The sequence below is a fragment of the Hyaena hyaena genome, unplaced genomic scaffold (assembly GCF_003009895.1).
Source record: "Hyaena hyaena isolate Hyena2069 unplaced genomic scaffold, ASM300989v1 scaffold_135, whole genome shotgun sequence".
Lineage (NCBI taxonomy): Eukaryota > Metazoa > Chordata > Mammalia > Carnivora > Hyaenidae > Hyaena > Hyaena hyaena.
In genome coordinates, this window is record NW_024080767.1 from 1,307,670 (window position 1) to 1,320,434 (window position 12,765).

General features: G+C 40.6%; 1 protein-coding gene across 1 annotated transcript in view; it reads left to right on the plus strand.

The window, feature by feature from the left end:
* Nucleotides 1-12,253, plus strand: part of LOC120235688 (S-adenosyl-L-methionine-dependent tRNA 4-demethylwyosine synthase TYW1) — a 201,939-nt gene extending 189,686 nt beyond the window's left edge. The window contains exon 16 of the mRNA XM_039238105.1: nucleotides 11,464-12,253. Coding sequence (XP_039094036.1) covers nucleotides 11,464-11,685 — 222 coding nt within the window. The 3' untranslated portion in view covers nucleotides 11,686-12,253. The remainder of the gene's footprint in view (nucleotides 1-11,463) is intronic.
* Nucleotides 12,254-12,765: the final 512 nt, after the last annotated feature.

Genomic DNA, 12,765 nt, shown 5'->3' on the forward strand with positions numbered 1-12,765 from the left:
TGATGTTCACTGTAGGTTTTTTGGTAGCTATGTATCAGGTTGAAGACATTTCCCTCTATTTCTGGTTTGCTGAGAGTTTTTAAATTTTTTTTTTTAATGTTTTTATTTATTTCTAGGAGAGAGAGAGAGAGAGAGAGAGAGAGAGACAGCGTGAGGAGGGGAGGGTCAGAGAGAGAGGGTGTCACAGACTGAAACAGGCTCCAGGTTCTGAGCTGGCAGTCAGCACAGAGCCCGACGCGGGGCTCGAACCCACGAACCGCGAGATCATGACCTAAGCGAAAGTCGGACGCTTAACCGACTAAGCCACCCAGGCGCCCCTGCTGAGAGTTTTTAATCATAAATTGATTTGGTCAAATACTTTCTCTGCAATTATTGGTATGATTGATTATAGTTCTCTTTTTTAGCCTATTGATGTGATGTGTTACATTAATTGATTTTCAAATGTTGAACCAGCCTTGCCATACCTGAATAAATCCATGGTTTTACTGGTTTTATTGGTCATGATGTATAATTTTTTTTATACATTGTTAGATTTGACTTACTAATACTTTGTTGATTTTTTTTACATATACATTCATCACAGTTACTGTTTAGTAGTTTTCCTTTCTTGTAAAGTTTTTATCTCATTGTGATATTAGGGCAATGCTGGTCTCTTAGAATGAGTTAAGAAGTGTTTTCTCTGCCTCTGTTTTCTGGAATAGATAGTGAGGATTGGTGTTATTTCTTCCTTAAATGGTTGATTGAGTTCACTAGTGAATCTGTCTGGAACAAGAAGTTGTCAAGCCACTACTCATATCCATTCATCTGTCAGCCTTTCTGACCAGCTGTGTCTCTTTTTCCTTTTTTCCTGGCTTCTTTTGCTTCTTCAGTTTTCATATCCCCTGGTATGGCTGCTGTAACCCCAACTTAGCTCAAGCATCTACCACCACTTGGTTCAATCTCAAGTAAGTGCCACATTTTCAAGAAAAGGCACATCTACATATAAGATCATATCATCTGCAAACAGAGATAATTTTACTTCTTCCTTCCTTACTTGGATGCCTTTTACTTATTTTTCTTGCCCAATTGCTCTGGCTAGGACTTCCAGTAGTATGATGAATGGAAATGGTGAAAGCAGGCATCCTTGCTTTGTTAACTGTTCTTAGAGGAAGAGCTTTCAGTCTTTCACCACTGAGTCTGATGTTTACAGTTGTTGTTTTTTTTTAATTTTTAATGTTTATTTATTTTTGAGAGAGGCAGACAGAGCACGAGTAGGGGATAGTCAGAGAGAGAGGAAGGAAGTCACAGAGAGAGAGAGGAAGACACAGAATCTGAAGCAGGTTCCAGGCTCTGAGTTATCAACACAGAGCCTGACATGGGGCTCTAACCCATGAACAATGAGATCATGACCTGAGCTAAAGTCAGACACTTAACTGACTGAGCCACCCAGGTGCCCCTACAGTTGTTGATTTTATATATATATATATATATATAAAACTGTATATATATATATATATATATATATACAGTTGATTATATATATATGTAGCTTTTATGATGTCCATGTAGTTTTATTATGTCCACGTAGCTTTTTTTATGTCCGTGTAGTTTCCTTCAATTCCTAGTTTGTTAAGTTTTTTATCATGAAAGAATGTTAAAATTTGTCAAATGCTTTTTCTGCATCAATTGAGATGATCATGTGTTTTTTTTCCCCCCTTCGTTCTGTTGCTGTGGTGTATTATATTGATTTTCCTGTGTTGAACCATCTTTGCTTTCTAGTAGTAAATCTTACTAGGTTTGGGGAGGTTTTTTTTTTTTTTTTAAGTTTATTTATTTTGAGAGAGAGGGAGAGAGAGAATCCCAAATGGCTCTGCACTGTCAGTACAGAGCCCTACACGGGGCTCCAACCCACGGGCCGTGAGATCATGACCTGAGCTGAAATCCAGAGTGAGACGTTTAACCGACTGAGCCCCCCACGTGTCCCTGGTGTATGATCCTTTTATATGCTTCTGAGTTTGCTTTGATATTATATTGTTGAGGATTTTTGCATCATGCTCATAAGGAATATTGATGCATCCTTTTTATTTTTATTTATTTACTTATTTGTTTATTGTTAGTATCCTTTTTTTTAAATGTTTTATTTATTTCTAAGAGAGAGAGACAGTGTGAGCAGGGGACTGTCAGAGAGAGAAGGAGATACAGAATCGGAAGCAGACTCCAGGCTCTGAGCTAGCTGTCAGCACAGAGCCCGACATGGGGCTCGAACCCACAAGCCATGAGATCATGACCTGAGCCAAAGCTGGATGCTTAACCAACTGAGCCACCCAGGTGTCCCTATTGTTAGTATCTTTATCTGGCTTTAGAAGGCTTACTTCGTAGTCTGAGTTAGAAAGTGTTCCCTCCTCTTCAGTTGTTGGAAAAGTTTGGGAAAGATTGATATTAGTTCTTTAAAGTTTAATAGAATGCAGCAGTGAAGCCATCAAGTCCAGGGCTTTTTTGGGGGAGGAGGGGAGATTTTTTGTTACTGGTTCAGTCTCCGTACTAATTATTGGCCTATTCATATTTTCTGTATCTTTGTGATTTAGTCTTGGTAGGTTTTGTGTTTTTAGGAATCTGTTCCTTTCATATAGATTGTTGGTGTACATTCATACTAATTTTTCATAATCCTTCTTATTTCTGTAGAATCAGTAGTAATGTCCCTACTTTTATCTCTAAGTTTAGTAATTTGAGTCTTTTTTTCTTAGTCTAGCTAAAGGTTTGTCAATTTTGCTGGTCTCTTTGAAGAACCAGATTTTGGTTTCAGTGCTTTATTTCCTATTTTTCTACTCTCTTTCATCTCTGCACTAACCATTATTATTTCCATTCTTTTACTCCCTTTTGGCTTAATTTGTTGTTTTTCTTGTTCCTGAAGTTATAAAGTTAGGTTGTTAATTTGAGATCTTTCTCCTTTTTTAAAGAAAACATTTATAGCTATAAATTTTCCTCTCACTGCTGCTTTTGCTGTGTCCCAGAAGTTTTGGTATATTGTGTTTTCATTTTCACTTAGTCTCTTATGTATTTGCTAATTTCCATTATGATTTCTTCTTTGATCCATTGGTTGTTTAGGAGTGTGTTGTTTAACTTCCACAAACGCATGCATTTTGTAGTTTTCCTTTTGTTACTGATATTTAGCCTCATCCCATTATGATGAGAGAAAATACTTTATATGATGTCTATCTCTTAAAATCTATTTAGACTTCATTTGTGGTGTAACATGCAGTCTGTCCTAGAAGATGTCCAGTGAAGCTTTGAGAAGAATGTATATTTTGTGTTGTTGGGCAGAATGTTCTGTTAGATCCAGTTGATTTATTGTGTTGATCAAGTCCTTTGTTTCCTTCTATCTCGTTGTTTTATCCATTATTGAGAATGGGGTGCTGAACTCTCCAATTATGGTAGAGCTGTCTGTTCCTCCCTTCAGTTCAACCAATATCTGCTCCAGTATTTTGATGATCTGATACCAGATATACAGATATTTATAATTACTGTGTCTTGCTGTATTGAACCTTTAATTAATATAAATTGTTTATTTGTCTCTCTTTCTGTCTTATAACCTTTTAACTTGAAGTTTATTTTGTGTGATATTACTATAGCCAGTCCTGCTCTCTTTTGGTTACTGTTTGAATGGAATATCTTTTTCTGTCCTTTTGTTTTCAACCTGTGTGTGTCTTTGGATATAAAGTAAAGTAAGGCTCTTATAGAGAGCATATTGTCGTGTGTGTGTGTGTGTGTGTGTGTGTGTGTGTGTGTGTGTTTAATCCATTCTGTCAATCTCTTTGAGTTGTTTTTTTTTTTTTAGTGGAGAGTTTAATCCATTTACATTTAAAATAATTACTGATAAAAAGGGACTTATGTCATTTTACTATTTGTTTTCCCTATGTCTTAGAGCTTCTTTGTCCCTCATTGCCTGCATTCCTCTTTCCCTTTGTGTTTAGTTGGGTTGTTGTTGTTGTTGTTTGTTTGTTTTGTATTGAAACATTTTAATTCCTTTCCCATTTCCTTCTGCTTATATTCTATGGCTTTTTCTTTGTGGGCTATGGGGATTGCATCTAATATCCTAAAGATATAACAGTAATTTAAATTTATTCTTGCATCTTTCCCTGGGACTATGTGGTTACTTTCTAATTTCCACCCATCTGTTGCCACTTTTGAATCTTCCAGTCTTTAATGTCTGTCTCCCAAAAGGGGAAAAAGAGAAAAGTGGAAGGGGTAGGGGGCCACTGGCCATTTATATCCCCTGGAAGTCCCTTCAGTAGGAAGGGGAGGGGCACCGATGGCTGCCACTGTATCTGATTAGAAGCAGCAGGCAACAGAGAACAGGTCTCCAGTGTTTGGAGGACAGGGTCCTTACTGCCCACCCTGTCTCCTACAGGCTGCACGAAAGCTGTCCCAAGAACAGGTCACAGTTGCCTGCTGTGGGGGTGTGCCCTGGGGGGTGGGTAGCTACCACCATCCAAGTTGAAATTGGCTGAAATTAACCATACTTTACAGTCCAAACCTTTCCTTGAAAGTTGCCAGCCTTCACTAGACTCCAGAGTTCCAAAATAGTTACATCAGACAGATTCTGCCGGTACAATTTTTGTCTGGGTGAGAAGAAGGATCTTTTTTTTTAAAGACTTATTTATTTATTTAAGTAATCTCTCCACCCATTGTGGGGCTTGAACTCAACCCTGAGATCAAGAGTTGCATGCTCTTCTGACCGAGCAAGACAGATGCCTTTTTAAAATTTTTATTATTTTTCTTTTCAAGTGATCTGTACATCCAACATGGGGCTTGAACTCACAACCCCAAAGTCAAGAGTCATAAGTTCTACCAACTGAGCCTGCTGGGCATCCTGTGGGTGGGAAGAAGGATTCCTGATGCTTCTTCTACTCTACCATCTACTCAGAATCTTGTACTCCTATATTTTGAAATTTATACCTAGTTTAAAGTTAATCAATGTCACCATCCTCCTTCAGCACAATACAAGGTCTTCCCAGTACTCTTTTGTGCAGTTAATGCTTGTGTTGATGGATCCATGTAAATCCCACTCTCTCTAGATTCCCCTTTGTTTCTTGCATCCATTCTTTCTGCTGGGTGCAATTTCCTTTTCGCTTAGAGTAGTAAACTCAGTCTTTGTCCCCCCTGAAATGTCTTTATTTTACTTTCTCTCATGAGCATTAGATTATCAGAGTGGATAACTCTAAGTGAAGGTATTTCCTCCTAACATTTTACAGATATTATTCTTTTGTCTTCCAGCATCATTTTCTAGAACTGTTCATCGCTGATGAGCTGTCTGGGTGTCATTCCTTAGTTTGATGTCTGCTGATAAACTTAACAACCAATAACAGTTATTAAGTTCACTTTGATAATGCTACACATGCATTAATTCATTTAATTCTTATAAAAATATGATGTGTTATAAATATTATTTTTCCAGATAAAGGAGAAACCTCAGGCTAAGAGAATACAAGCAGAGTTAGAATCCAGTCCCAGATGTTTCAAAATACAAAGCCTACTTTGACCATGACATCATGCCGTCTCTCAAATGCTACTGAGCCATCACAAGATAGGGAAACAGAGGCAGATATCCATTGAAAACCACACAGGTCGCCTCCCAGCTTGCTGAGAAGCAGTCCCGGGGACCTCCTTCAAGGCCAGCTCTGGGAAAGCTTTTGCCGGATTTGAGGCCTTCTGCAAAATTCAGTATTGATCACGGAGGCCTTTCTCTTAGACATATAAACTTGCAGTCTGTAGAGGGAGGGAAGGAAGAGGCGTCACCTCCCTGAGCCCTCCTCTCTTGGAGGAGGAAGGGACTCGTGTGTCTCCATTTAGGTTTTGTGCAGTGTTTTCCTAACAAAACCTCCTGACAGAATATTTTACCTCCTGTGATACATGTGGAGCTCATGCTTGTGAGAGGCCTGGTTGCTCCCAGTAATTACATGCAGAGAAATGTCAGAGAAAACTGGCATTTTGGTGACCTGGCTGAGAGGACTTAGTTCTATTCCAACAAAACTGTAGATTAAGATAGAAATTCCAGAAATTGAGTTTCCAGATTTAAAAGCTTTTTAATTGCACTTGGATGTATCTAGAATTCAGTCGCATTGTTGTAGTCTTGCTTCTCAAAGTGGTTCCATGAGAATTCCACTTGTCACCAGCAAACCCAGGAAAAGGAGGCGACTCTGCTCGGGACTCCGCTGTCGCAGGCAGTCAGGTGTACTGGGGAGTCTGTGTGACCTGTGCCTCCTCTCACCCACAGAACAAACGACGCAGTCATTGCTAGGATAGTCAAGAACAAAATCCATGAATCTGGGAAGTTCAAGAAGTACTACTTTGCACTCTTGATCTGTGTTCCCAGATCAAGAAAATAGCTGATTCTGGGGCACCTGAGGGGCTCCATCAGTTAAGTTCCAGCTCTTGATCTCAGCTCACGTCATGATTTCACGGCTCATGGGTTTGAGCCCTGCATCAGGCTCTGCACTGATAATGTGGGGGCTGCTTCGGATTCTCTTTCTCCCTCTCTCTCTGCCCCTCCCTCTCTTAATAAACAAACAAACAAACAAACAAAAAGAACTAACACTAAGATCATGTAAGAGCCCTCCTTAGGAGTGTGAAAATTCAAATGAAATGTAGGAGTCTTTTTTTGTTGTTAGTGTTCTTTTTTATTTTTGTATTTTTCTACTTCATCCATTGTACGTGAACTTTGAGTTCCGGCTGTAATTTTACCCAAAGACAGGGCTGATCGTTGCCCTCAGCTTTTAAGAGGTGATTTTCAAGCTCTTGCAATGAATGTCCTCTCTGGTCAGAGTGTCTTTGTTTATCTGGGGGCCTCGGGTCACACTAGGGAGTCTACACTAGGCATGTGATTTAGAGTGGAGGCTTTGGACTACACTCTGTTTGCTTGACCTTCAGAGGAGCTGGAAACTAAAGTCAACGACTCAGCAATCGGCTGAGTAGGTGACTGAGCCCTGGGAGAACTCTGGACCTCGAGGCTCAAGTGAGCTTCCTAGCTTGGCAGCGCTCCATGCCTATTCTCACACATCATTGATGGGTGCCATTAGCTCTGACCACTACTCGAGTGACAGAGGACAACTGGAAGCTCCCGGCTTGGAACTTCCCTCAACCATGTCCCATGTGCCTCTTCCTTAGGCTGATTTTCATCTGTGTCCTTATGCTGTAGTAAACCATACTGAGTATTCAGTGTTCAGTGACTTCTGTGGGTCCTCCTAGTGAATGGTCACACTGAAGGTGGTCTTGGGAACCCCTACATTTATAATTGGTGACAAAAGTGGGGGTGGTCTGGGGGACTCCTGAACTTTGTTGTGGTATATCTGTTTTCAAAGCCCAGCCTCACCACTTCTCATTTTCTTATCTGAAAAAAATAGTGGTAACTCTGTTTACAGGGTTATTGTGATGGCTGAGTTAAGTGACAGATACGAAGCTTCTGGAATGGGACCTCGCCTGTTACAGGCTTCTAATAAAGGCTCTTTCCTAAAGGTGCTGATCATTTGACTTTTCCATAAAGAATACTACAGTAGCATGTGGAAGAATATTTGCAAAGACTATTTCCAGTGGTCTCCAATCGTGATATTAATAAATAGCTCTTGACTTGCTCTTTTTCAACTCATGCAGGACTTCCTCCTTATTTTTATTTATTTTTTTATTTTTTATCTTCCTCCCTATTTTTAGTTCTTAGATATGTAGAAATACGATGGCTTTGAGTGATTAGAACTTTCCCAGTTGCTACAGAGTATTTATCATTTAAAAGCTGGAATCACTTCAGCACAGCATGGTTGAGAAGCATGAGATTGACAGGCCAAGTGGTAAGAATTTTCGTCTGTGACATTTGGAGTTTGAAGTAGCTATGGATCCTCTATACAGACTTTCTGTGTGGAAGATACTGTGAAACTAATGGGAAGTCAGTTTTCATCTATAAAAAAAGTAGCAATGTGCTCACCTATACTGCCTGTACTATTAGGAACCAGTTAAGATAATGGGAAGAATATCTCTCACTATGGCAGTTTTATTTGTTTAATTATTATTTTGCCAGAAGGGACGAAGGCTGTGTAAATAAAACAGAACCAATCAAAGGCAGAGCAGGCTGACTTGAGAGGTCTGCATATAAATCTCATGGTTCCCCTGCATTAGCCTTGGAACAGACAGCCTCTATTATGCTGTACTTGGGTAGAGGAATCATTAATAGACAGCAGGCTTCTCCTCAGTGTGCTCATTGTTGAGACTGCGCTGAGGAAGGTTGAAGGACATGAAGAATTTGGGATATACAGATTATTTTCTTTAGCTTTTAGATCGGTTAAAAGAAGGAGTTAACTTAGAAATATTATACTTGAATAAATCCAAGGGTGAGAACAATCTCTTTGCACTCCAAAATACTTGAAAGATACAATGGTTATTATTAGTTCTGTTATTTTCCAGTTCCACAGCTAACAGTGTGCGATCATATAATGACCATAGGCTCTTGAACACCCACAAATGTGAAATGTGGCTCTGTCTACTTACAGAGGGTGGGGACTTTGACAGATTTGTTACTTAGCTTTTTCGTCTTTGTTTTTCTTTTAACATTTACTGTTGAGACAGAGGGAGGGAGAGAGAGAGAGAGGGAGGAAAGAGAGAGAATGTGTGCTTACACAAGTGGGGAGGGGCAGAGGGAGACAGAAGATCCCAAGCAGGCTCCCCGCTGTGAGGACAGAGCCCAATGTGGGACTTGAACTCACAGACCGTGAGATCATGACCTGAACTGAAACCAAGAGTCTGGCCCCTTACCCAACTGAGCCACCCAGGCACCCCTATTTATTTTTTTAAGTAGACTCCACACCCATCATGGGGCTTGAACTCACGAGTGACCAGGAGTCACATGCTGTACCAACTGAGCCACCCAGGCGCACCCCACCCATTTTAAAGATGGGCCTCCAACCACATAAGTTTTGTTGAGTGCATTATATCTGCTAGAGAAGCAAACAGAGTGCTTAGTGCACAGGAGGGTGCTTCCTGAGTAGTGGTTGCTTCCATCGTCGCACAGGTCTTCCCCTTTCCCCTACCCTATTTTGTTGGCTCGGCTTGTTAATATACTCTTCCCTTGCTTCGGTAGATTGCTCACTACTATTTTTAATTTTGTTCCTTAGTTTTATCAGAATTCCACATAGTTTAAGAAGTCAGAGTTTATTACCAAATTCAGCAGCTCCTTGTATTTTCCTCAAACATACCTCCTTTCCCTCCTCTCAACCAACAGCCCCTTTCCGCTTTTGGTTGATTACTTAGGGATTTGTCTTCACCTCTCTAAATAACATACTTAATATTGCTGCTATTCATGTTTTTTCTTGTTGTCTCTTTATATATACTGTGGAGGATGAGATGAAGCTCTCCCTTACCTTTGCTCTTGCCCTCTCCTGCTCTCCCACCTTTGCAATGTACGTATACAGTAGTTTTAGGCGTTGTTTGACCACATGGACACGGTTCACTGCTGAGCAGTGCAGTCTCCTGTGATTGCTGTTTGTATCCAGGATACGTTTTGCTTTCCTTGGTGTTATTATTTATCTTATTGTTTTCTTGTCTAGACGTCTGTATTCTTAAGCTAAATCAACTTTCAAACTCTCTGCCACCTGTATCTCCTCTCAGACTTTCAGATGCTGTGAGGTTCTATTGTGTTCATCTTTTTAAAGGAGTCTCTCCAGAGACAAAATGCTGCTGCGGGGGGCATCCGGGGGGCTCAGTCGGTTAAGCGTCCGACTCTTGGTTTCAGCTCAGGTCATGATCTCACAGTTCATGAGTTCGAGCCCCGCATTGGGCTCTGTGCTGATAGCATAGAGCCTGCTTGGGGTTCTCTCTATCTCCTCTCTGCCCCTCCTCTGCTTTCTCTCGCTTTCTCAAAATAAATAGAGAAAATAATAAACACCTCTTTATTAAAAGAGAGAGAGAGAGAGAGGAAGAGGGAGGGATGGAGGAAGGAAGGCAGGCAGGCTGCTAAGGACGAATCCATGGGGCCTGACGTCTTCTGGATGTGAGGGGCCAGGGAAGGGAGGGGCACCTTTGACTCTGAGTTCTGAGGCTCTGTACTCAGGGATGACTGACTGTTTTCCTGGGCAGCAGAGAACATTCGCGAGCAGTCTGTCTTGGGAGAGAAACTGATGGGGAGATGTGGATTTTGTATCTTGGGTTGTAGAGTTCAGAGAGGCCCCTGGGGCACCATTTCAAAGAAAGGTCATATTAGAAGAAAATTTCTCATGATTCATAGGTAGACAACTTTTCCATTTATTTGATAATTTTTGTCCACCAGAAACCTCTTAGCTGTTGGGTAAAAAAATCAGATGTCCTTGAAATCCAACATATTTTAATAGTATTCTGAATCCAGGAAACTACATTTTCCATATTTTTCTGAGCTAGAACCCAAAATTGTTACTTCCTTGGATTTATAATCAGAGTTTTTGAGAAGGTAGCAGCTTAAAATGATTTGTCCATTTATAAATCAAGTATCATGTATTATCTGCTTACACAAATGAGTGCCAAATAGATGCTTTGAGTCAAAAGCCTTCACAGTTCAATTAGTAATTCTTTCAGAGCTTTCGTCAGTTTATTTCCTGTTTCCTTCATTTCTGGTCATTATTCTACAGGGACTTTTGAGAAGCGATTTTCTTAAAAGAGTACAAATTGGATTATTTCCCCTTTATTGAATTGAAATTCTTAACAGGGCTTTCTGCTAATGAGATATTGTATCCATGTTAGGTTAAACAAGCCAGTTTGAATCATTTCGTTGGTGTTTCAGAATTAGAAGTCATTGATTAAAAGCCTCACTAATAACTCCAAGCCAAGTTTAATAATAAAATGGATTCCACTAGGTGCCACTAACACAACCAAGAAAATTCATACCAAATCAAAAGTGGCAACAACAGGAATTACAATTAGCTTCTCCATTAACGCATGATAATGTCAAAAAAAATGTAATTAACCTTCTTTTAGTGAGACTGCTGACGATAAACTTGACTTTGAATTCCAGGATGTGTTTTTTTTCTTTTCAAATTTTTATTTAAATTCTAGTTCATATACAGTGCAGTATGGTTTCAGGAGTAGAATTCAGTGATTGATCACTTACATACAATACCCAGTGCCCATCCCAAGTGCCCTCCTCAATGCCCATCACACAGCTAGCCTGTCCCCCCCTTCCCACCTCCCACCATTGACCCTCAGTTTGTTCTCTGGCGTTAAGAGTCTCTTGTGGTTTGCTCAGGATATCTTCTGTCTTCAGCCGTTGGGCCGTCCAAGTCCAGCCTGGCAGCAGCCCCAGGGGAAAAGAAACTCATTCCACTTTGATACGGAAACCATATCTGGAGCATGAAAGAATTTTCTATAACTTGATAGGGAGAAAGAGAGCAGGCTTATTTTTGAATGTTTAAAACATTTATTTGCTATTTTTAAGGATGTTCACGTTTCTGACCTAACTATGCTTTTTCTTCTCAGTTTAAGATTGATGGAGAATGGTGGACGTGGATTGATTATAACCGCTTCCAGGAGCTCGTGCAGGAATATGAAGACAGCGGTGGATCAGCAGATTTCAGCGCAAAGGATTATATGGCCAAAACCCCTCACTGGGCATTATTTGGTGCCAGTGAAAGAGGCTTTGATCCCAAGGACACAAGATATCAGAGAAAGAACAAGTCAAAGGATATTTCGGGATGTTGAGATTATCTGACTGTATTAGGGTACTGACGGACAAGAACTCCCGGCCCCAGAAGGTTCTCACGCTCCACTGTGGGTTTTTCCAAGGACACATTACATGATTTGTGTTTCATGTAGGGGAGGCTGGAAGGCTGCACACGGGGCCACAAGTTCTGTCCCGGGGTTGAAGAGGCGGCATCCACACTCTGAGTGCCTGGGACTCAGCCTCACATTTCTTTTCAGAGCGCAGTCCCTTTTGTGATTTTACTTCTGAGAGGAACATCATTGCCAGGGAAGCACACGGCCATTAGAATTTAACTGGCGGTTTTGAATTATATCTTGTAAGACTCCCAAGAATGCTATTCCTGAGGGTGTTACAAGGGATGAATGTCCGTTCCTCTTCCCTTCACGGGCTGTTGGCCTTTGTGGACTGTACTACAAAGTAGAGGTAAGTAGATCTGCTCCCTCCAAGACCTCCATCCCTTCTTTAGATCTTAAGATAACACCTCCCAGAAGCCATTTAAGTTGTCACAATTCTCAATTATTTTTAAATACTGCATAGATTAAAGTTTCACTTAGTGCCAAGCCTTTATGAACTTGCATTGGATCTGAATGTCCTAGATCTCACTCCGTTCTCACACAGGTTGCCATAGAAGGTATTTGTGGGCCACGCCAGTGTGAAAGCGCTCTTCTGGAAGAGTGGCCCTGTGATGTCATCAATTAGTCTCACAGACAGACTTTGAGTGCAGTTTGCTTTTTGTTCAAAAAGTCAGTGGTCAAGCCCCTGGCCCTATATACAGAGTAGGTGCCCACCTTCTTTTCCCTCTTGTATCCCGAGCTACTTTACACAATCTGTTCTTCAGGTTCAAGTTTTGTCTAATCAAAAACATCGAATACCCAATCGTTTTTTTTAAAATATCATAGTTATTTTTTAAAAATTCCTTTATCCTAAAATTTTAATTAATAAAATCTTTTTGGAAAGACTAGAGTTTTCTTTTGAGTGTTTATTTTAATGATGCTTCTAGGGGCATCTGGGTGGCTCAGTCGGTTAAGCGTACAACTTCGGCTCAGGTCGTGATCTCATGGTTCATGGGCTCCAGCTCC